The 23,609-nt window shown below is 58.9% G+C and overlaps 1 protein-coding gene across 7 annotated transcripts; it reads left to right on the top strand.

The window, feature by feature from the left end:
- Nucleotides 1-350: 350 nt before the first annotated feature.
- On the top strand, nucleotides 351-21,626 carry SH2B2 (SH2B adaptor protein 2). Of its 7 annotated transcripts, none has more exons than XM_081131327.1 (9): nucleotides 351-374; nucleotides 10,074-10,795; nucleotides 13,906-14,007; nucleotides 15,724-15,815; nucleotides 17,129-17,220; nucleotides 17,323-17,487; nucleotides 17,946-18,154; nucleotides 20,630-20,801; nucleotides 21,128-21,626. In XM_081131327.1, exons 2-9 carry the CDS (start codon nucleotides 10,103-10,105, stop codon nucleotides 21,454-21,456), a joined length of 1,854 nt encoding a protein of 617 aa, XP_080987453.1. In that variant the 5' UTR covers nucleotides 351-374; nucleotides 10,074-10,102; the 3' UTR covers nucleotides 21,457-21,626. The 7 variants fall into 7 exon arrangements, with proteins under 7 accessions (XP_080987453.1, XP_080987454.1, XP_080987455.1 ...); XM_081131328.1 differs by lacking the exon at nucleotides 351-374 and adding an exon at nucleotides 499-767 and having other exon boundaries at nucleotides 17,326-17,487; XM_081131329.1 differs by lacking the exon at nucleotides 351-374 and adding an exon at nucleotides 505-767 and having other exon boundaries at nucleotides 17,129-17,202; nucleotides 17,326-17,487.
- Nucleotides 21,627-23,609: the final 1,983 nt, after the last annotated feature.

Genomic DNA, 23,609 nt, shown 5'->3' with positions numbered 1-23,609 from the left:
CGTCGACTTCCCCGTTGTGACATCTGGGCCTCCTCGAGGCTCCCATTGTCCCGGAGGCTGAGGATCTAGGGCAGTGGTGACCCCCGCCGGGCGACCATCACCAAAGGGCGTCCACGCCCCATCCGCCCCACCACTCAGGCCACCCACCCGCCACGCTCCCAGATCCACTACCCCCGGCTCCGGGGGACGTTTCCACGCGAGGGTGGGGGGGCGGGGAGTCCGACGCCTGGCCTGTGGCCAGCTCCGTGAGACAAGGCGGTCGCGGACTCTCGCGCCAAACGGGACGGCTGCAGGCCCTTTCCTTACCCCTCTGGGCCCCAGGGCTCCACCGCCCCGCTAGTGGTGCCGCGGGAAGGAAGCGAGCACCGACCGCGGTACAGCCCCCTCTTCGCGAGGGACCGGGGGCGCGGTGGGGGCGGGGCCGGCGGGACCGGAGGGAGGCGGGGCTCGCGCCGGGGGCGGGGCCGGGGAGGCGCGCGCCGAGCGGGCGGGGGGCACAGGGGGAGCGGGCGGGAGAGCGCGGCGCGGAGCTGGGCTCCGAGAGCGCCGGGCTTGGCCGCGGGGAGACCCGAGCCGGGGCAGCTCTGGGCCCACGAGGAGCGCACGAGCCTTCGAGGTTGTGGACGAGCCGCCGACGCCGGCTGTCGCCCGGAGGGAGCATAAACCTGCCGCAGGCCATGAGCCGCCGGGCCCCGGGAGCCGGACCGCGGTCGGGGCAGCGCTCCGCCGGCGCCCCGGCCCGCTCGGCCGCAGCTGCGCGCCTGTAGGTACGGCCTGCTTGTCCTCAGTTCCCTCGTCCCCTTGTCCAGCATCCCGGACGCCGTGGCTTCCTCAGGGCATGCGTGTGTGTGCGCACCGCTGCCTGGAGGAGCGCGGCCGCACGCGCCCAGGGTCCGCGCGTGGCGTCTTTGTGTGCGCGGGTGGGAGGGAGCGCGACCGAGGAGATGCGCCCCCTGCGGGGAACGGCTTCCCGAACCCCATCCCGGGCCGAGCGGGAGTAACCGGAGGGGCCGAGCCGCCTCCGGAGCAGCTGTGCCCCCGCCCCCTCCTAGGGCCCAGGGCCAGCAGTGGGGCGAACGCGGCGGTCCCCCTAGAGGAGGGGTCCCTGGCTGGCGCGGAGGGGCGCCGGGTCTTTAGGTGCGGGGAGGGCCCACCTGGAATGAGGGTGAGGGCCACCGGAGGGACACAATCCCCAGACCGCAGTCGCCGGCCGGCACGCCCTCTGTTCGGCCCAGGCCTTCTCTCTCACGGTTCCCAGTCTCGACCCGCCCACCCCGGGAGCTCTCCCGCTGTCCGGAGAGTGGGGAGGATCACCGAGGGTGCCCGAGAGAGGCGGGCGCCTTTAAGAAGGGGCGGGTTCGTGCCCTCCATTCAGGCCTTTGGGCCTTGGCCATTGATGAACCTGCGGGCAGCGCGGGGCCCGGAACGGCGCCAGCCCTTCGGCCACGGCAGGCAGAGGCAGGGACCGAGCCCGCGGCAGCCCGCGGAGCGAGGTCTTTCGGGAGAGAAGTCTGCAGTGACTGGCCCCTCAGGAGCTGCGCAGGGGGGACTGGGCAGGCTCGGGAGTGACGGTGAACATGTTAAACCAGTCTGTTCACACCGAGCTGGTGCAGGGGAGAGCCTGGGGGTCTAGAGCCAAACCTGGGTTCAACCCTACCTCTGCCCTTTGAGCCTCCATTATCTACTCTGTAAAATGGGAATGGTGCTGCCTATATCCTAGCTGGGTGACCAGCAAGAGGTGCCCCCTCCAACACAGGTCACTGAGTATGAGGTGAGCACCTCTGGGAGGGCAGGAGCAGGGGCGGTTATTCCAAGAGGCTTTGGCTGCCTCTCTTGGGGGTGTGATCTGAGCCCCTCCTCATCTGCCCCTCACTTTGAACAAATCTCTTCCCTCCCGCTGCATCCAGGAGGCCACTGGTTGGGGACTAACCTAGAACCTTTCAGCTCTAGGAACTTTGAGAGAGGTCTGGCAGTGGGGGCAGTGCTGTTAGGCTGCTGAGGGGCAGAGTATTTGATGGGAGTCTCAGAGGCAGAGTTTCCCACAAGCTGCTTTCTTCTACTTTTCTCACCCTCTGGGGGGGCATGAGTGATGGTGGGCAAGGGTTCTGATGTGGGTTAGTTGAATAGTCCTAAGTAATGGAGGGTTAATGCATTTCTTCTTACCCTTATTGTGAAAAAGCTGTCTAAAGTTTCTAAACACCCCTCCCTACTTAGTGGGTCTCCAAGGGAGAACCCCTCGCACTCGCACCCAAGGGTGGGCTTCCCTAGGGAGTATTAGAGGTAATTCACCCACAGCCAGGTAGAGCCTGGGTCCCCCCGAATCTGACTCCTGCCAGGCTAAAGGCATTATGCTGTTTCTCACGTAATCTGCACAACCACCCTGTGGGGTTTGCACTATTATTACCCCCATTTTACGAGAAGGAAAGATTCAATGAGGTGAAAAGAAATGACTTGCCCAAAGTCACTCAACCAAAAAGCCAGCCTCCAAACCATTTCTCTCTGACAAGAGCCTGGTCCTTACCTCTTGCTCTGTCTATCTGTCCTGGATTGCAGGGAATTGGGGGTTTACGTGCCTCAGGCCTCTTGGCTGCTGTCCCCAAGGTGTTCTTGTCCAGTCTTGAAGCTTGCCTCACTTCCTGCACCTTACTGTCCACATGGGACTTGGAAGGGTGGGTGCAACTTTGGAGTCTGAGGAAGTTTCTCTTCCCCCCTCATCTGGTTGGGTCTGTTTTTATGGCTGTGCTCTGTTGCAGGGGAGAGCAGCTGTGACTTCTCAACATCTGGAGGAGGTCACAGCCCGCACCTGTTTGGGCAGAGTGAGAAGGGCGTCAGTGTGTGGGAGTACAGCATCTTTTGGCTCCTCTGGGTGAAGCAGGGTTTGTGCTCCATTCTCCAGATACTTCTCACCCTCTGTATATAGGGCCCACCTGGGTCCAACGGTGGGTATAACACCCATCTGGGAGCTCATGGTCTGGTGAAGACAGGCCACAGCAATGTGGCATTGTGGAGGGGGAGGGGGACCAAGTAGAGGCAGGGACAGGATAAAGGGGGTGTTCCCAAGGCCTCTGTGGGCTGGGAGCCTGCCAGCTGTTGGGGCAGAGGAGTGGAGCAGGTGGGGCAATGCCAGTCTGGGTACTAAGACTCTGAGCTGAAGACAAGCAGGGCCTGGAGGAAGAGGAGGTATCAGAGCTTGGATGTGGTGAGTTTGAGGTGCTGGATATCAGCCAAGCAGGGATTCAGTTACTAGGAGAAAGGCCCAGGGAACCCTTATAAGCATCCACAGTACCCAGAGTTCTGGGATACTCCGTGCTGAGGGGAGACATGGTATGTGTGTCATGAAAAAGCCAGAAAGCAGACTGGTGGGCTGAGTGGTAGGGGTTGAGGGTGGCATCCTACAAGTTTGGGGGACTGAGTCAGGGGCCAGGGAGGTCAGGGAGGGGTAAGAATCAAGGCCAAGATGAGATCCATGACACTGGGAGAGAGGAGAGACTGCAAGGTTCAGGCCAAGGCTGGAAAGGGGGTGCCTCTGCTCTGCAACCCCAGGAGGGCAAGGCTAGTGCAGCTAGAGCCATGCCAGCCTGCTCTCCATCTTCAGAGCCTGTCCAGGAACTGTCCAGCACCAGGTGCTCCTGAAGGAGGATGGCATTTCTTCCTAAGCCCCCAGGTCCTGGTGTTTTTTATTGTCCTGGGGCCCACACTCTGCTTTTCTGACATCTAATTCCTACAGGGCCCAGCTCTGGATCTTCTGTCCTCCATTCCTGAGTCAGGGCCTAGGTGACCCAATTGTGCCCTCAGAGGGAGAGCTCTCCAGGGCCCTAATAGGAGTAGCATCTGCTACAGAAAGGGGCAGATCTGAACTTGGCTCCGCATTCCCCTTCTCATTCGTCTGTGACCCTGGACCTACCAGCATGGCTCCTGATGCATAGTGGGAACCCAGTATAAACCCAGTGAATGATGGGCCAGTCACCTCCCTTGCCAGAATCCTCTCTTCCTAGCAGGGAAGATGGGAGAGGAAGAGGGTTTTAAATAGGGGCATAGCCCAAGTAGATGTGGGTTCTAGAAAGATGGCCTTGGCTACACTATGGAGTCTGGATGTGTCAGGAGATGGGGAACAGTGAAGCAGGGAGGAGGCCTCTGCCACCCTCTGCCCTGAGCAGTGGGAGGAAAAGGGAGTGAATGTATGACGTTTAGGAACTAGAAGCAGAACTTGATTTTTAAGCAAATTACTTATTCTTCACAACAGCCCTTTGATAATAGTCAGTGCCAATATCACCCTCTGTTTTAACAGATGAGGAAACTGAGGCCCCAGGAGGCTGAGTCACTTACCCATAGTGACACAGCTGAGAAGCAGAGGAGCTAGGATTCAAACCCAGGAGATCTGGCTCTAGATTTCAGGCTTTTAACCACTCCACTGTCCCAGTGTGTCAAGTGACCAGATGTAGAGGTAGGGAGACACCAGGCAATGGGCCCCTGTGATGGGAACACCTGTTGGATGAAGCTGTGAGTCCCCCTAGGACTGAAAGTGTGCAGGTCCAAGCCAGCAGGGCCTGTCAAGGTTCAGAGTGTCAGTAAAAGCTAGAGCGCTCAGCAGAAGGTCTTCCACTCTCCCACAGTGACAGAAGCTGGGCGATGTGTGAAAGGTGTGAGGGTAACTGGGCCCAGAGCTGCTCTACCAGCTTTTAACAGCTGCCTCCCAATGATGCCCTTCATGCTCCCCAGCATGGGCCTTGGACTGTGAAGCAATCTGTGGGAGAGCAGGATGGTCTCACTTTACAGCTATGGAAACTGATGCTCAGAAAAGCCGGGACCACCTGAGTGCCCCCCTCGCTCTCACCCATACAGAGGCAAAGTCCCAAGGGCTCTTCATTTGCACCTGTCCGTCACTAGTCAGAGTGTCCTCCTCCCACACACTACAGCAAAGTCCCAGCAGGTTCAAGGGTGCTAAGACCAGAATCATGCCTACTTCTGCCTTTGGCAGGGTCATGGGGCAAGCACAGATATTCTGGGTAGGAAGCGTCGGGGAATTCCAGCCACACCTCACTCTCACAGGAAGCCTTGGTTGAGAACCTGCCCAATGGGGATACTTCTAGGAGGGGAGTAAGGGTAAGGTGGGGAGTAGACTTGAGAATCAACGCCCAAGTAGCCAACAGTGAAACAGAACCATGCCTACCCTGTGTACTCTGCAGGGGAGAGAGATTCAGGCAGCCAGAGGGCAGAAGGCACTCCTGGCTGATGGAACAATCTGCCCAAAGGTTGTCCATGTCCCGCAGGGGAAGAAGTGCAGAGAGGGGCTGGAAGAGACTGTTCCACAGAGGCCAGCAGGGCAGCTGGAAGAAGAGCAGGATGGAGGATGCAAGGAGCCTTGTAAAGTGCAGGGCTGGACTGGCCAGGCCAGGCCAGTGGTCCTGAGAAGCCCGGAGGAGAGGACATCAGTGGGCATAGTTAGGGCCAGCTTCCTAGGTGTGGTGCAGGGAAGAGCCAAGTGAGGCTTGTCTCCTCTTCTTGTATTGGGGGGTCCCAAGAAGAGGCCCCAGTTTCCCCATCATGCATGCTTTAAGGGAGGTGGGCATTTCAGCCAGAACAGAGCACCCTTAGTCCTGACCCTCACCACCCCTTTCTGTACTTGGTTATATGGGTACCTTTCTGAGCATGGAGCTGCATGAGGTGCGGAAGAAGGGGTGCGGGGAGGTCTTGGTGGTGGAGGGTGCTGCTCAGGTCCTGCCTAGATACAACCCGCGGAGGCAGCCTTTCAGGGAGCTGCTAGTTTGCACTGCTGGGCCTTCTTCCCTTCCCTGGAGGTCAGTTGCCTCCTATGGTGGGGAGGCCAGCTCCAGCTGGGGCTCCCCAGACACACTGCTCTGGGGGGAGGGGGCAGGGGGAGAGGCTGCGGTGTGGGCCAGGCGGTCCACCCCCCAGGCAACCACCGTCTATGTGGTGGATCGATTGGTCCTCTGTGCATTAGCGGGGGCGGCTAAGATGCCTCATCAATATTTTAAGGAATGACCTGGCCATGAGATCCGGAACTGTGCTGCGGGGGTTGACAACTGGTCTTCTTTTTCTTTTCCAATTGTCAGCGCTATTTTTACCACCGGAAGGCCAGCCGCCCCCTCTCCCAGGCCTCTAGTCAGTGGAAGTGGGGGAGGGTCTCTTGTCTGGATTCCTGTCTGAGGGGTTGGGAGAGTCCATGGCTTGGAAAGGCAGAGACTCTATTAGGCTTCCCCTGCCCCACCTCTCTGAAGCCCCAGCCTGTCCCGCTACAGCCCTGGTGAGATGGGAACAAAAAACATTTTTCCAGAAGAAGAAACCAGAAAGCCCAGCTAAGCCTTGGTAAAAAAAAAAAAACACTGGGTGATGATTGAGGGAGGGTGGTCTGCCCACCCAAGGCCCCTTGGGGCACCAGCATCTGATGCCTAGAACCCTTGGGCTCCCTTTGTCTCCAGCCCCAATCCTCAAAGAAGCCTGTAAAGATGAGAGGAGGCCTCCTACCTACCCCTGGTCCCAGTCAAAAATGTCCAAGGGCCATCACAGTCAGGGGTTTGTAGAGCCACTGCTCCAGCACCTCATTTTATTGATGGGAAGCCAAGGCCTGGGGAGACCCAAGGCCTGGCCCAAAATGGAGCCTAGATCTTCCCTTGCCCCATCCTGAACTGTCCTGCCCCAACTCACAAGTCTCTTCTGGCTCCCTGGGCCATAGGAGGAGGCACTCACCCAGAGACCGGTATGGTCTGGCCTTGAGCCCAGGTCAGCCAAGGTCACTACATGTGGTCTCACCCCAGTTCTGGCCCACAGCATACCCTTGCACCTGTTGGGTCCAAGCCCTCTTCTGTGTGACTTGCAGCCTCCCCTTTGCAGAGAAGGTACATCTGGGCCTCAGTCTACCCATCTGTAATTAAGTATGGGGCTCCCTGCTGACCCTGCTGCTTGTAACTTATCTTTGGCTGTTCAACCCCTTCCATTCTGTGCAACCCTGGCTGGACCCAGGGGACACTGAGGGCCGCTGTGCTGGACATCAGGCATATAGACTGCTGGCCACCCAGCAAGGGTGAGTAGGGAAGGTCAAGACAGGGCCATCGTCTCAGTGCCTCCCAGGCCAGTCCCTGCCTAGGATGTAGCCATAGCCACCATATCCTTAGTAGATTCCCCTCTGAGTGCCACCCCTACCTCCAGTGAGGGCGAGCTGGGAACCCCCTGTGAGAGCCTCTCCCCAGGGCCCTGTCTCTCTACCCTGCCCCTCTTGCCAAGAATATTGTCAGCCAGCAGGAAGTGTAGGGAGGAACAGGGATTAATGCCAGAGGATGGGGAACTGAGACTGACTTCCTCCCTGTTCCCACCTGCCTCATGAGGAAGCAAAAATATGTCAAACAGAGGCATCCACACTTGATGCCGGCTCCAGTGCTAGCCCTTCCCAGGCTGCCATGTCACCCAGCCTGACCCTCCTGGTGGTCTTAGTGGGGAGGCAGCCACTTGGGGGAACACTGCCCTGCTGGGTAAAATGGATGGGCTTGGAGCACAGGGACAGGCCCTCATAGGCTTAGCCTCAGGGCTTCCTCCCCGACTCCCAACCCCCTAAAAGTTCCCCTCCACAGGACAAGCTGAGGCCTCAGCTCTCCTTCTCTCGAGGCCTTGGTGGTGCATTTCTGCCTCTACTTCCATTACTGACATGACTCAGGCCTGCCTTCTGCCCCCAGAGAGTGCCTATGCCAGATTAGGGGGAGAGACATGGAAACATACCTGGAGCACCCTGCAATTGGCACCTTGCTAGAGGAACATATAGGAGGGGACTGTGGGAGCTCAGAGGAGACACTCATGCCACCTGGCAGGGGAGGCAGGAGGAGATCAAGGAAGGTTTTCTGGAGGAAGTGACCCTGGATTAATTATTGAAGAATGAGTAGGGTTTAGCCAGATGAAGAAAAGAGGAACAGCAGGACATTAAGAAGGCTCAACACGAGCCAAGCTCATGGGTGCCTCAGCCCTCATTCTCCCCAACCCCTCCTCCCATGTCCTGATAAGTCTGCCTCCAAGGTATTGCTTTGTCCTACAGGGAGGGTTCTCCAAGGTAGGCTCCACCTTCTCCAGAAAATCTTAGCTCCCTGTTGCCTTCTCCCCCAATACCTGGGCAGGAGACCTGCTGGTTTGGAAAACTGTCCTCTGTGCTAAGTGGCCTTATCAAGTGGCTTGTTTTCTCCCTGGGGCTGTCCTGGGGTTATTGACTGCAGATCGATGGCCCAGGTTGCCCCAAGGTGAGAGGGAAGTCCCACAGTGCCCTATGACCCAGAGGCCCTGCATGTGATCTCACAGAAGTGGGGCAGCTATTTTTACCTGGTTTTAATTACAGTGTTCAGATCCAAGAGGAGAGATGAGGCGGTACTCCCAAAAGCTGTGAGGGCCATGCCAGAAATGTGGGTTCCTGGGAGGGCAACTGAGGTCATGACCCTCTGCCTCAGTTCCCCTAATGCTGGGCTAGCCCCTCAGATGGGCTCCCAAAGGCAGGGCAGGACCACATCACCCCGCTCATTGGAAGTTCACCCTTGCCTTGGGAGAGGGTTGCATAAACACTGGGCTGTGCCTGTGTCCTGGAGGTGATGGCCACATTAGGAGACAAAGAGAGAAAGCCCCCAAATACCAAGTAGCTTGGCAATCCAGAGTGATGAGGGAGTAAGGAAGAGGAAGCTGGGGTGAGGAGACAGCTGAGATTCCTGGACTGGGGCCTCTTAAAGAGGTCAGATTTGGATGGGCGCTCTGGAGGGAACAGGATTTTGAGAAGTGGGGACACAAGTCCAGCGTGCAGGCAACTGGGATAGAAAGAAATCTGAGGAGTGCCTTCAATGCCAGTATGAAAAATCAGTCTTACTTGATCCACACTAGGAGATGACCCCCAAGTCCTGGTGTCAGGGTAAGAACCCCAGGCCTGTCATTAACAAGCTGTGTGTCCCCAGGCCCCATGTGAGAGCTTAGGCGATGACACAGCCACTTATGAGACTTAAAATACCTGCCTTTGGAGCTGGCATCTTCAGGGGGACGATACAGTGGAGGCAAGGGGAGGGGAGAAAACAACCAAGCAAGTAATTAAGTGGTGTGTCTGGTGGGGGTAAACACTACGGAGAAAAGTAAGCAAGCAAAGGGCAGGAGATACCAGTGCTGGGTAGAGTGGAAGCATTTCATATTCTCAGTGGAGTGGTGGTCAGGGAAGGCTATTGGGCAAGATAGTATTAGAGCAGAAACCTGAAGGAGGAGAGAGTGTGGAGGAAAGAACATTCCAGGGAAGTGCAGAGGTCCTGGGGTGGAAATCTGACCGGCATGCTTTTGCAATGACAGGAGGCAGGGGTCGCCAGAGCAGAGTGGGCAAGAAGAGTGGCATGGAGGCAAGCTCAGAGGTAAAGGGAGGCAGATCACACGAGGCCTTCAGGGCGGGGGTAGGACTTTGGCTTTTACTCTGAGTGGAATGGGAGCCATTGCAGGCTTTTGAGCAGAAAAGGGACCCGATCTGTCTTATGTTTTAGAAATGATGATTTGGTTCCAAACTATAGAGTGAGGTCAGTTTCTGGAGAACCAGTGAAGAGGCTGCTAAAGTACTGCTTACAATAGAAGAGGTTATGTGGGTCCCTGGACAGCAACCTGGATGGCAGTGAGTGGAAGAGAGGCTGGATTTCCAGCATATTTCAAAAGTAGAGCCCAGAGGATTGCACATGATTTCTTGTCCACGGGGCTTTGGTGGCCCTTAGAAAAGGTGACTTAAGGATGTGAGGCCACTGGAGGCTCATGGGGACCCCACTTGAAAGCATATGTCATCCCAGCCTCCTTTGGCTGCTCCAGGAATGAAAGACCTTGGGGTTACCTGACTGAGGCTGCTGTCTGAAGAGACGGTGAATGGGGGCTCCCCCACCGCAGACACCACCACCTACCTCCCCGGTGTCCTCTTCACACACTGGTGCTCCTCAGAAAGGCTGCACGTTGTAGAACAGCCCCCCCCCCCCAACACAGCCCCAGGGAGCCCTGGGGGAGCAGGGCCAGAGAGGGGACAGGGGAACTCTGATCAGAGGTCACAAAGTCACCGCGAGCTCCTCTCACCCCAGCTGCAGAGGGCTGCGATGGGCCGGGAGCCATGAATGGTGCCACCCCCGGCCCCGCCACCGCCGCGCCGGTCCCGGACTGGCGGCAGTTCTGCGAGCTGCACGCGCAGGCGGCCGCCGTGGACTTCGCACACAAGTTCTGCCGCTTCCTGCGCGACTACCCGGCCTACGACACGCCGGACGCGGGCGCCTCCTTCTCCCGCCACTTCGCCGCCAACTTCCTGGACGCCTTTGGCGAGGAGGTGCGCCGCGTGCTGGTGACCAGGGCGGCCGAGCGCCCCGACGCCATGGAGCCGGAGCCTGCGGCGCTCAAGGCGGCATCGTGCGGCCACTCGCGGAGCTCCGAGGACGTGTCAGCGCACGCGGTGACCAAGGCCCGCGTCCGCAAGGGCTTCTCACTGCGCAACATGAGCTTGTGCGTCGTGGATGGCATGCGCGATATGTGGCACCGGCGCGCGTCTCCCGAGCCCGATGCCACCCCGCGGGCCACCGAGCTCCCGGCCGAGCCGCGCGACAAGTGGACACGGCGCCTGCGGCTGTCACGGACGCTGGCGGCCAAGGTGGAGCTGGTGGACATCCAGCGCGAGGGCGCACTGCGCTTCATGGTGGCAGATGACGCGGCCGCGGGCCCGGGTGGCGCCGCCCAGTGGCAGAAGTGCCGCCTGCTCCTGCGCAGGGCTGTGGCGGGCGAGCGCTTCCGCCTGGAGTTCTTCGTGCCGCCCAAGGTGAGCGCCAACCCCCGCCTGAAGGGTGGTGGAGTGCCGTGGGCACAGTCCAGGGTGCCGGTGGCTGCCTTGGCATTGCTTGGTCTGGCTGGCAGGATGGCGTACTGAATGCCTGGATCCTGGGATGTGGGCCTGCTCTGCCTCTCCCACAAGTCACCCCTCAATGCCTCTGTACTTGAGAGGTGTCAGAAGGGCCCTGGCTACAGGACAGGCTCTGGGGTACTGTTCTTTGCGGTTTGGAAAGCCTGACCCCCTGCCCTACTCTTTTCTTTACCTGGGACCCGTGGTGGCCTGGAGCTGCCCAGAGAGGAGGCCTGCACTCAGAGAGGGCTCCTGGGGAGGTCTGCATCTATTCTGGTGGAAATCTGTGAATCCCCAGTTTGGCTGCCAGGCTGCAGCTCAGCCCCTGCCCAGGTGGCCTTTTTTTGGTCTGGGTTTCGAAAGCTAAGCTCTAGCTGCTGCCAGCATTGCTGCTCAACTGAGTGTGCCTTCCCCTGCCCCTTCTTGGGGACTCACTAAAAGAGCCCTGGGCACAGTTTTGGGTCTCCTCCATAGTGGCAAACCTGCCTTGTTTGGAAAGTGGGAATAACTGTAACAACGGTGCCCATTTCCTGAGAACCCACTGTGTGCCTAGCCTGGTGGGCAATCTCATCCTCCCAGTACTACAGCAAGGTGGGAATAAATGGGGGGGCCTGCCCAGTCAAACAGCTTGTGGGTAGCAGAGCGGGCTAATTATACCCATCACCCTGGTGGTCCCAGGAACGAAAGGAGCATGGTGGTGGGAGCTCCTTGTGCACCAGGAGGTTCAGAAAGGTGCTGATGCAGCAGCTGGCAGGCACCCCCAAGAACCACCCAGGGCTGCCACCTACCTCTGGGCCCACTCTATCCTCAGTGCCTTTAGTCAACCTGAGTCTCTCACCTCTGTCCCCATCTCCCAGTCTGTCAGAACTGTGGGTTCCATTGGAGGGGCAGGGTATGGACTACCCAGGGCTGGGTGCCCATGGCCCTCGTGAAAGTGATTTCCCAGGGACATCCACTGTCTGAAGAGCTTTCTCCTCAAATCCTAGGACACCCCCCACCCTAGACTTCCCGAGGGCTGTTTGCTTATCCAAGTCCCCAGTGTTAGTTCCCAGAGAGAAATCGTAAGCCATGAAACCCAACTCCAACCCTGTCAGACTAGGAGACTGAGGCCCAGTAAGGGGTGGGAAATGAGATGGGGCTTGCCCAGGGCCACCTAAAGGGCAGAGGCAGAGGTCCAGGCCTTCAAGGCCTCCAGGCCCTGAGTGGCAGTCACAGCTGCCCTGCTGTAAATAGCAGCGGTGGCTGCCTTCGGGGGAGGGGATGCAGCAGCTGGTGCCTTCTTAGTTATCCTCTGAGCCCACCATTCACCACTGGCAGAGGCAGGGTTCCTGAGGGCTCACTTTTCCAACCTCTGAGGAAGACAGGTGGTGTCTTACACCCCACCCCCCACCCCCAATCTGGCCTCCAGCCCTTCATTTTTCATGCAAATGTTTGGGAATTCTGCTGTGAGCTGATAGGAAGGTGGATCATACCATGGTAAGGGCTCAAGTTCAGGTTCCCAAATGTATGGCCCAGGGAGACCCTGCTGATATGCCCTGCTGCCTTTTAGTCCTGGAGGCCCAGCTGCACCCCTGGAGCAGACAGGAGCTCAAGGTCTACAGGCTCCAAGGCTGTTTCCTGGGATCCTCTAACTTTTCTCTCACATAGGGCTATGAATCAGGCCTCTGGCCTCCCATCCCCTCAGAGCCCTGTGCCAGGCCAGCTTTGGGGACCCAGGGAACAATGAGGCTGCCCCCTGCCATTGTGGGAGCCACCAAGAGACCAATATTTGCAGGACTGGATGGTAAACCTCAATGGAATGAGCACCGAGTGCTCCAGGGACCCCAGGGAGGCCAAGCTCCGGCTATTTAAGTGCTCACCAGGCAGCAGGGCCCCAGGACAGGCATTTCCAGAGGCACAAGTTGAGTAAGCGAAGGTCTAAAGTCATGAAACAGCCTGATGGCTCTGTCCAGAGAACAGTGAGGGGTGGCCAGAGCAGTGAAGGGCAGCTGGGCCAGGACAGACAAGCCTCAAATGTCAGGCGGAGGAATGAGCACCTCTAGCCCTCAGGAGCCCAGCCGAAGTCACCAGTCCAGGCTTCACTGCTGACCTCTGTCTGTTCCACACACTCCAGGATGGTGGCTCCCTACCCCAGTGGTTGGTGCAGTGGTCAGCCAAGACCCTCCATCACCACTCCAAGCCCAGCCCTGCACCCACTGGATGGTAGCCAGTGCTGCCAGGAATTCCCATTTGCCTGCCCACCCAATGCGTGGCCCTTCCCTTTCCTCCCTAGAAAGTCCCTGTCCCGAAGCCCAAGCCCTGCCAGGAATCTCAGTCTCAAGCCAGCCCCAGGGGGCCTTCAGGTCATGGCCAGGAGCTTTGGGGCAAAGAAGGGAGGGCCAGGCACAGAGTAGCCCTCCCTGGGAGTCCTGCCAGTTCACCTTGGTTGAACCCCACACTGGTCCCTTTTCCTCCACTGGAAGGTACGGCCCTGCCCAGTTCCAGGAACCCTGTCTGGGTCAGGGGCTGCAGAGCCATGCTCTGGAAAGTCTAGTTTGAAGGAGATCAGCATTTTTTTAAAAAGTGAACTAGAATAAAATAGAAAATATCACACTCGGTCAGGATAAATAATGTCCGCTGAAACATTTTTCAGAGATATTTTTACTTGTGTGTGTACTGAGTTGCAATGTCAAATGTATTTCTTACTATGGGTCATGGTCAAAATGTGAAAAACACAGACCTGGTGGGTGCAATGGGTGGGAGGGCAGCCCAGGAGCAGTTCACCCTGCAGGGCTCAAAGGTAGGAACCTCAGATGTCAGTCCCAGCCCTGTCCCTGACTTGCTGTGTGACTAAATGGGGAGGTCCCTTTGTTTCCCAGAGACTCCCTCAACTTACCTGTCTGTGAAATGGGGATTGGAACACCTTCCTGCCAGGGCTGTTATGGCATCCTAAGCTGAGGGCTGCTCTGACCTCTGGGAGGTGGGGAAGGTAGAGAGGGTTTCATGAGGCCCTGTGGTGACTCTGACCGCCCCTTCCTCTGGCCCCCCAGGCCTCCAGGCCCAAGGTCAGCATCCCTCTTTCAGCCATTATCGAGGTCCGCACCACCATGCCCCTGGAGATGCCAGAGAAGGACAACACGTTTGTGCTCAAGGTAAGTCTCACCCCTGGCCTCACAGACCCTCTGGCTGCCCCAGTCCACCTCCCTCGTGGGCAGCTCAGCTTGGGAGGGGGAGAGATCCCTCGGGGGTCTTAAGACCCTATACAAATATCAGGCACCTACCTAGTACTTGAATCCAGGCCTGGGCTCTAGAACTGAGCGCCCTGGGTGTCACCCACCCTCTGGGGCCCTCTGTTCTTATTTCCTCTGGGGCTTAAGTAAAACTCCACTGAGTTTCACTTCCTCCCCTCTCCCTGCCCCCACTGGAACCAGCACATACCCACCCATGGGCGGGCAAACTGGTAGCTAGACTGCAGCAGTTATACAAATGCCCCTGTGGCAGAGCACTGGAGTGTGCGAACCCACCTGGTCCCACAAAGGACACAAAGACACTAAGAGTGGGCAGGGAGGCACCGCAGTGGGGCTGGGGACAGTTCATTCTTTCCCCAGGACCCGCATCACTGAAGTGACCTGCTCGGGTTGCTGAGGACATGGTTCCAGGCTGCCAGGGCTGTGCTCTGTACCTCCTCAGGATTAGAGCATGTTTGTGAGGCCCAGCCCCCAAGGAGACCTGGTTCCACCCACCCAAAGCTGTGTGGAGCCCTACCCTCTTCTCCAGGTTCCTGGTTGGCGTTACGCTTTTGCTCTCCCGTTTGTTCAGTCACGAACTCCCTTATTCATTCAGCAAACATTTGCCAACCCCATACCCTGAGTGACCCCGGGCTCAGGGCAGAGGATGCAGCGCCTTCCCGCCTGGCGTTCTCATCTGCTGGGTGAGACGGGTACCGGGAGTCGGTCCCAACAGCTGAGTAGCCACTGTGCTGCTGATTGTGCTCAGGAGCCCTGAGCCTGAGGAGCTCACCTGACAGCCCCACTCACGGCCTCAGTTTCCCCATCTCTTTAGAGAGGGGTTGAAGGTAGTCTCCAAGGACCCTCCCAAGTCTGAGATGCTGGGAGTCCAACAACTGCGTTGTAACAGGCTGAGAGCACTCAGCCTTGGCATCACAGAGACCTGGGTTCCCATCCCAGCGCTGCCACAGAGTGCTGGTGGGGCTTTAAGCAAGTTACCTGACCTCTCTGAACCTCATTCCTCATCTGTACAACACAGAAAGCATATTGCCTCCCTCCCAGGGCTGCAGGGAAGATTTCAGGAAATAAAGTGTGCAGGATGGCACTCTGGGCCTGGCCCACAGCAAGGGCCTTCCCCTCCTCCCTTCCTCCTGTGGAGGCCGCGTATCCCAGGGGTACAGCCTCAGAGGTGGAGTTCCAGGCACTGAGACAAGTGAGCCCTTCAACTCAGTGTGCTGAACCAGCTAGCCCCTTGGCTGACTTGAGGGTTGTGAGGTCCTTTCACCATCTCCAGGGTGCCAGCCCACCCTTCCCCAGGCAGCATGACCTCTTCTGAGGCTGCATCTCCAGTGCCTGAGCACCTGAGGTCAGCAGGGCTGAGCGTCATCCCCAGTCATCCCCAGTGGGGGCGAAGAGGAAGGGGCTGCTAAGGTTGTGGGGGAAGGCTCTACCCCAGAACCTTGGCCGGGTTTGGGGTGATGCTTGATGGTGATGCCACTATCTTCCCTGCTGCTCATGCCAGTGAGCCACTGTAGGGAAGGGATAGGATGAGCATTTGTCCTGGAGTCTAGAGCCCCCTGCTGAGGGTGGAGGAGGTTAGGGTACTGACTACTGTCTGGTCGCCTGGCACCCCTTCCTTAGGTGGAGAATGGAGCAGAGTACATCCTGGAGACCATTGACTCACTGCAGAAGCACTCGTGGGTGGCTGACATCCAGGGCTGCGTGGATCCCGGGTGAGTGCCCAAGTAGCACTAGGATAGGCAGACAGGGTGGGGGTAGCTATCTGGTGCTCAGCTCCCAAAATGGGCTTTTCTCATGGCAGTTCTATCCAGGTTTGTGCCGGCCATTCGTCCATACCCCCACTCCCACCCCTACCCCCAGCAGGCTTTTGGACACCTGATCTGCAGGGCCAGGGCCTGGGGACCTAGAAGGAAGTTAGATCAAGTCTTGTTCTTACCCCAGGGGAGCCTGGGAGCACTAGGAAAAGGGCAGTGATGTGGGGGTGAACCCAAAGGGGTGAGCTCAAAGGGTGGGGAATAGAGGGGAGGTCCCTAACCCAGCCTGGGGCTCAGAGAAGGCGTGCTGGTAGAGGCGCTCACCATCTCTGAGGCTTAAAGAAAAAGTGAACCTGAGCTATTCAGAGGGGCCTGGGGGTAGGGGAGGGCAGAGAGAACAGCCCAGCAAAAGGTGTGGAGGTGTGTGTGAGCCTGGGATTTGCAGGGAGCATCAAAGCCTTTAGGTAGTTAGAATTAGAGCTGGTAAGGAGGGGACTTTGATGAGAGCCCTGGAAGCTGTTAACTCAGGGGCAGTGGGGAGCCATGGCTGGTAGCAGGCAGAGGGCAGCTGTAGTCAGCTGTGTACAGGAAGAGCAACAGGGAGGCTGGTTGCACCATCCAGGAGAGATCCTGAGGCCAAGAGTAGGAGGGGCAGGCAGACCAGCAGCAGAGCACTTGGCAACAGCTCTTCCGGCTAATGGGGTGAGCCAAGCCCCAGGGGGGAGGGGCTGCTGCTTTCTAATTAACAGCTTCATTTAAGGAAGCACAATTAAAGTCCTGAGCACCGCCCAGGCTCCCCGATCCCCAAAGTGGTTATAATCTGTCCCCTGCCACCCTTCCAACCATCTGCTCTGCAAACTCTTTCCCCAGACCCTGTGAAGGTGAACCTTGCAGTATTTTAGAGCTGGCAAGATCCCAGACACCTCGGGTCACAGATGGGGAGACAAAGGCCGGAGGCAGGGAAGGGAGCTGCCCAGGCCCTGCCCACTGCCTTGCCCGGCCACCATTTGCAGGACTTTATGGGGTCCCAGAAGGAGGCCAGCCCTTTGTGGGTTAGTGGACAGGGGTCCTGTGACCTCAAGGAGAATTACACCCACCTGGAGACCTCTCTTATATTGCCCAGTCACACATGGTGGCCACTGAGCAAGCTGAGAGTGTGACAGAGGGACATGGAGGCACAGAGACTTCAGGTGAACCACTGCCTGGTTCAGTGAGAAGCCCTTGGTCCGAATCCTATGGCAGGAGACGGTTATTCTCTCCTGTTTTCACAGGGACAGCGAGGAAGACACAGAGCTCTCCTGTGCCCGGGGAGGCTGTCTGGCCAGCCGCGTGGCCTCCTGCAGCTGTGAGCTCCTCACGGAGGGTAGGCGGGGGCAGAACCGGCTGGAGTAGTAGAGGGTGGGTTGGAGGGGGTGGTCACTCCGAGATGGCCAACAGACATGCTTCTTACCTGCCACTTCTCTAGCAGTAGACCTGCCCCGGCCGCCAGAGACAACCGCAGCCGTGGTGACAGCCCCACACAGCAGAGCTCGAGATGCCATCAGCGAGTCCCTGGTCCATGTCCCCCTGGAGACCTTCCTGGAGACCCTGGAATCCCCAGGCAGCAGCGGTGGTGACAGCAGTAACACAGGTAGTGGGGCAGCCTGCTCTCCCCGCCCCTCCTTCCTCCGCCGCCAAAGCCCTTCCTGAGCCTCAGAAGCTGTGACATTTCATCCCACATGGTCCTCCGCACAGCAGCTCAGAATTCTAGCTTTTGTAGGACAGTCGGAAGCATGACCCTTCCCACCGGCCCTGGTTTCAATAGAAAATACTCACAGAAGGTGTGCGAAGGGTCAGCACCAGGGGTTAGGGACAAGGAGATTTAATTTGTTCCCACATTTGTTGCTGACTGAGAGGCTACCCCAGGTAGTCCTTCTCCTCTCTGTGCCTCACTTGACCTCATGTGCTTAACTAGTGGGTGGGGTCAGCTCCTGGCCTTGTTCTGAAATTATACAAACAGCGCTTTACATGTAAAAACCCAACAAGATGTTGCCTCTCTTCTCTCATGTATTTGCGCCCCACCACGTGCCTCACTGTCATCCTCTACAGGGGAGGAGGGACCAGAGCCCGAGCCCGAGGGGGCGCCTGAGCTGGAGCTCTCTGACTACCCCTGGTTCCACGGGACGCTGTCGAGGGTCAAAGCAGCTCAGCTGGTACTAGCAGGCGGGCCCCGGAGCCATGGCCTCTTTGTGATCCGCCAGAGTGAGACTCGGCCTGGGGAGTACGTACTGACTTTCAACTTCCAAGGCAAGGCCAAGGCAAGTGTGCAGGGGGACCATGGGCAGAGCGGCCAGCCCTGGGTGAGGGGGCTGAGGGGCCCTGGTCCTGAGGCTTCACCCACGCCCCAGGAGCAGGCTCCATGTGTAGGTGTGACATGACTTTCCATGGGCCAGGCCTACCCCTGGCCATGCTCTTTGAACCACCTGGATCCCTCCCTGGGGGACACCTCTCTGCGGGGCTACAAGTCTGACCCAGATGTGACTTCTCCATTATCCAAATGGGGAAGTCCCCTCCCAATGGCCAAGCACTCAGGAGGCCAGGCCCTTCTGAGGACTTAACTTCGACCCTGTGTATCAGTGATCACATAGCACTGGGGCTTCTGAGGGTCTCTACCAAGAGCTGCCTCAGTGCAGGGCTGGGCTCAACCAAGGCCCTCCTGCCCCACCCACTCCCAGACAGCCCCACTTCATGCCTCCTCAGGTCAGTTCACCACCCCTTCCAGGGCTCCAGGCCAAGGGACATGGAAGGGAACCACACACAGGTGGGCCCTAGAGGACCAGACAGGAGAGGAGGAGCTGGGCCGAGCAGGAGGGCTGTGCTGGGTCTGGAGGGCCCGAGGAGGCTCCTGAGCCTACCAGCCAGAGCAGGAGGTGGCCTGAGATGTGCAATGGAGGTAGAACGCTTAGGGTGAAGTGGGAAGGGTGATCCAGGCAGGGCCCAGCAAAGGTGACAGTGCACCCGGAGAGTGGACTCTGGAGGAAGGGCATTGTGCACTAATATAATGACCTAAGATGTAAAGGAAAATATGTCCAAAAAGTCAAATGACTGGGGGGTTACAGTGTGACCAGAATGGGCAGAAGCCTCAACCCCCGACCCCCACACAGTCCTGAGTTTCTGATAAGGAAACAGACCCAGCCCTGGCTCGTCCCAGGACAAGGTTTCAGTCAGTCCCTGCTGGAGGAAGGGGCACCCCAACCCTCCTGCTCCATACATACATTGGTGGTCAGTGTCCCAACTCCCAGCTGGCTCGGTGCAAGCCCTCCCCTGGCTCCCTGGGCCTGTGTCCTTGGCAGTGTTGTCACTTTGTGAAGGAGGCAGCACCTCCCCAGGGGCACCTCCTTGGAAAGCAGCCTCCCTTACCAGTTCCTCTGACAACCAGGCACTTAACGCCATCCCTGGCAGCCCCAAGTTTACTTCTTGGCCAGTACCGCCCCAGGCAGCCTCCCTGAAGGGCCTGGATCTCACTCATGCCCAAGCCAGAGGCTAGAGTGGTGCCCAGCCAATGCAGGGGCATGGGGGCAGGACGGGGGAGGAGAAAGAGCTGGCTGCTCCTCTCCTTCCGGTGGAAGGACCCAGCGTTGAATTCATGCCAGCTCCTGCCCTGTCAGAGCAGAGTGACTGCCCAGGGTGAGATAAGTTAGTGGTGGGGTACAGCAGGACCCCCGCCTCCTGCTTGCACCCCTCCTGGGAAGGAGGACCTGTGCTCTGTGAGGCAGCTCTTTTCACCTTCAGATGATAAATGTCTGAAAGATTTTCCCAAAGGCTGAGATGCACCCACCTTGCTTCAGGCTCTGCCCTGGGCCTCCCCCCCAAAGGCCCTGCCCAGATTTGAGGCAGTACCTCTCAGGCTCAGGCCCTGCCCTGGGTGCCATTAATGCTCCCCAGGTTTGCTCTCACTGTTCTGGCAACTTCTGGCCTTGCTGATTGGCAGAATTCACTCACGAAACCACCCCTACCGCCCTACCCCCTGGGCTTATCCTCTATGTAGGTGGTGAGACTAGCACCCCCTCCTGAGCTTGAGGCAAAGTACATACTCTGAAACCTTCCTATCACCTTCCCTCTTGCCATATACACCCCAGCAACAGCCACTCTCCCTCCTAAGGGGTACATATTATGCAAGATAAGGCTGAAGCCAGAGACCTGTGGCTCACCGCTAGAGCCCACAAGTTGTGGCTCCTCTCCCCAGGGCATCTGCCCCATGCGGGCCCTGCAGGCACCAGCCTGCTCCTCAGGCTCCAGGTGCTTCCACTGTAGCACAGCTGAGAATCGTGGACAGTCACTCCCCGCCAGCCAGCCTCGGAGTGGTCTCTGGGCTGTAGCTCTGTGGGGACAGCAGGGTGGGAGAATCACACAAACATGAGTCTGTCTTGTGACTTTGGGTGAGTCATTCCCTCCCTGTGCCTCAGTTTCTCCATTTCTAAATGGGGTCTGTAATCTCTACCTTCTAGGGCTTTTGGAGACTAGAGATGGGGAATGTGAGGGGCATGATGTGGGTGCTTCCAACATAGGCACAAATGTCTGCTCCCTTCAGTTCCAGTCTGGCTCTGTTGCCCACCCATCCTCAACCCCCACCACAGGAGCGGTCCACCCCACACCCCGAGCTGGGACCCATATGATAGGACCCAGCTCTGCCAGCCCCATGTGGCCTCTGTGAGACTTGGCCCTCCCAATGACCCCCAGAGGCACTTGTCAGGCCAGGACCCCCCACTGACCATGCTGATCTGTGCCCACAGCACCTGCGCCTGTCCCTGAATGGCCAGGGTCAGTGCCACGTCCAGCACCTGTGGTTCCAGTCGGTGCTGGACATGCTGCGTCACTTCCACACCCACCCCATTCCGCTGGAGTCAGGGGGCTCGGCAGACATCACCCTACGCAGCTACGTGCGGGCCCAAGGCCCCCCACCTGGTAAGGCGCCCCCCTGGCAGGTGCAATGGCTCAAGGACAGAAGGCGGGCAGCGGGAGGAGGGGGCCTCTCGGGCCGGTGGGTTGAGGCCTGGACTCGGGCGGCTGTGGGCAGTCAGGGCCAGCAGGACTGGGGGGCGAGGCAGGCCCGCGGGCGGGCCAAGGGGTGCTCAGAGGCAGCCCCGGGCATTCCCTAGACAAGCGCGGGGCTCCGTGGGACCCCGGGCCACCCGTTCCTCCGGTCTCTGGTCACCGGCTGACCCGCGGGGACTGGGGAAAGCGGGGCCCGGGAAACCCGGCGGGGCCCTGACGCGCTCGGCCTGTTGCAGACCCAGGGCCCTCGCCGAGCGCCGCGCCCGCGCCCCCCGCCTGCTGGGGCGAGCCGGCCGGGCAGCACTACTTCGCCAGCCTGGCCGCCGCCTGCCCGCCCGCCTCGCCCTCCGAGGCCGGCGCCTCCTCCTCCGCCTCGTCGTCCTCCGCGGCGTCCCTGCCGCCCGCCCCGCGCGCCGCCGACGGCCTGGGCGCTCGCAGCCGCAGCAACAGCGCCGAGCGGCTGCTGGAGGCGCCCGGCGGTGCCGACGAGCCCCCCGAGGCCGCGCCCGGTGAGGGGTCCCGCGGGCGCACGCGTGCGGTGGAGAACCAGTACTCCTTCTACTAGCCCGGCGCGGCGGTGCCAAGGCCCTGGGGCCACCCAGACCCTCCTGGCGACCGCCCACGTGTCCATCAGACCAGCGGACTCTGTCGGCCCCAGGCCAGCGCTGGGTGGGAAAAGCGAAGCTCTTCAATGAAGACATAAATGTTATTAAAGAGCCTGTTTTAGGGACTGCACCTGGCTCTTCTGTTGTCCTTTCTCCAGTCCTGGCCTTGGGCACCGCTCCTTCTGGGACTACAGGGGAGGAGGGGTACCACACGTGGAACCCCCTGTCGAGCCCACTGTGGTCTGGTGCCTGCCTGGCCCCCACCCAGCTCTGTCTTAGGGGACCCAGCTCCCCAATGGCGAGAAGACAATTGGCAGTACCTGAATGAGGCGCAGAGATAAAGTGCTGAGCCAAAGAGCAGGACTCAGGAGAGGGCCCCAGGGAGAGATCGGGGAGGGGGCTTTATAGTGGAGCTGTGAGAGAGGGATTGGGGAGAGGTGACCTGAGCAGAGGTGCAGCGGCAAGAATGAAGGGTGGCAGAGGTTAGGGGAAGGAGGGAGGGGGGTCCCTGGATGCAGGTACTGGGTGAAGGGGTGGACGGAGCAAGTCCTGGGCCTTGAATGCCAGGATGAGGAGATGAACCCTGGCTAGGAGACAGTAAGAGTGTTCTTGGGCAGGTCAGTGGGGTGGTGGGGCAGGATTTCTGCACATTAGCCCATTGGGGGGTTGGACAGTGGGAGAGGCTGGTTTCCCAACTTTGACCTAGACTCAAACTTGGAAGTGGCCTAGAGGGTCCTCCTACCCCCCACCTTTACCGCTACCACTAACCCCTGCATCCCTGCAGGTGGAGGCTCACCTGTGGCTCCGGTGTCCCCAGACCCTGGAGACACAACCTGCTCAAGGTCCCAGCTCTCCAACCCACAAGCAGAGCTTCCTCTGAGGAGGCCCTTGTTCCAGCTGAACCAAAGCACACCTCCCCCCTCCCCTAATCCAAACTCTGCCTCCCCACTTGGGGCCACGGAGCCATGGTCTCCCTGGCCAGGAGTGAGGGTCCTTGCAGGGCTTGCATCTGTGATGTGCAGACAGCTGATCCTCCCAGGACTGCAAGTGGGCACCCACATGCCCTTCCCCCACGTGAGGGCACTAGCACCCTCGGTGGGCTCCCAAGGTTTTGCTGCTCCAGCTACCCAGTCCTGACTCACAAAATGACGGGGAAGTGACTGAGTAGTGCTGCTGCCACCGAAGAGAGGGAGAGTACAAGGCAATGCTCCAGAGAGCAGCCTGTACCTCAGCTTCCAGCATCTCCATCCATGTGGCTGGATCCCCTCTGCACTGTTGCCCCTGTGCCCTGGTGGTTTGGGGTCTATGCCAGGCCAAGTGCAAATGCCCATCCCACCCCCGATAGGAGCAGAGGAGGGTCTGGGGTGAGGCTCAGTCCATGCAGAGGCCAAGGGCTGGTGAAAGCTCTCTGGCCGCCTCTGCCTCTCAGTCAGCTGAGTTGCAGACATCACCCCCAAACCTAAGGCTTCATCCTTTCTCCCTCAGTGAAGTTGCCTCTTGGAAAGGTTCAACGTGGCCTCAGGGGTGGGGTTAAGACTGAATGCACAGAGTGTCATCATTCAGGTCCTACTGTCCCTCCCTCCTGACAGTTGGCCACTATGGGAGTAACTTTATCCACTAAATCTAGGCATGGAAGTAAACGAGGCACTGACAGCTGTCACTTTGCTGAACAGGGGCGTCCAGAGTATGAGAATGTTGGAGCGGGTCTGCACCACCCTCAGGGTGGCAGCCGGGCACTGTTCCTAAGGTGTTCCCAGGTTAAAATGAATTCAGGGGAGAATAGAAGAGGAGAGAATGGCCACCACCCAGGCTCTCCCAAGGGATGTTGCACTAAGACCCAGCAGCAGGTGGTCAAGTGAGAAGCGGGCTCTCCCCAGTGTGGTCCCACAATGAAGCCCTCAGGCCTGTCACTCAAGGTGGTGCTTCCAGAAAGCCAGACTCAGTAGGACCCTGGAGAACCCACAGCGATTGCACAGATGGCAGCAGCATTTTCAGGGGGTTTCTTTGCTCCTCAGCAAGCATTTCAGGTGCCTGTTCTAGGCCAGGCCAGGCCCCTGGTGTAGCTGGGCGGGCAGGCAGCCAGGCAGGTCCATCAGGGTGTGATAGGCAGCCA

This window comes from Miniopterus schreibersii (genome assembly GCF_964146895.1).
Source record: "Miniopterus schreibersii genome assembly, chromosome: 3".
Taxonomy (NCBI): Eukaryota; Metazoa; Chordata; class Mammalia; order Chiroptera; family Miniopteridae; genus Miniopterus; species Miniopterus schreibersii.
Note: the sequence above shows the minus strand (reverse complement) of the source record. Positions and strands in the feature narration are given on the sequence as shown.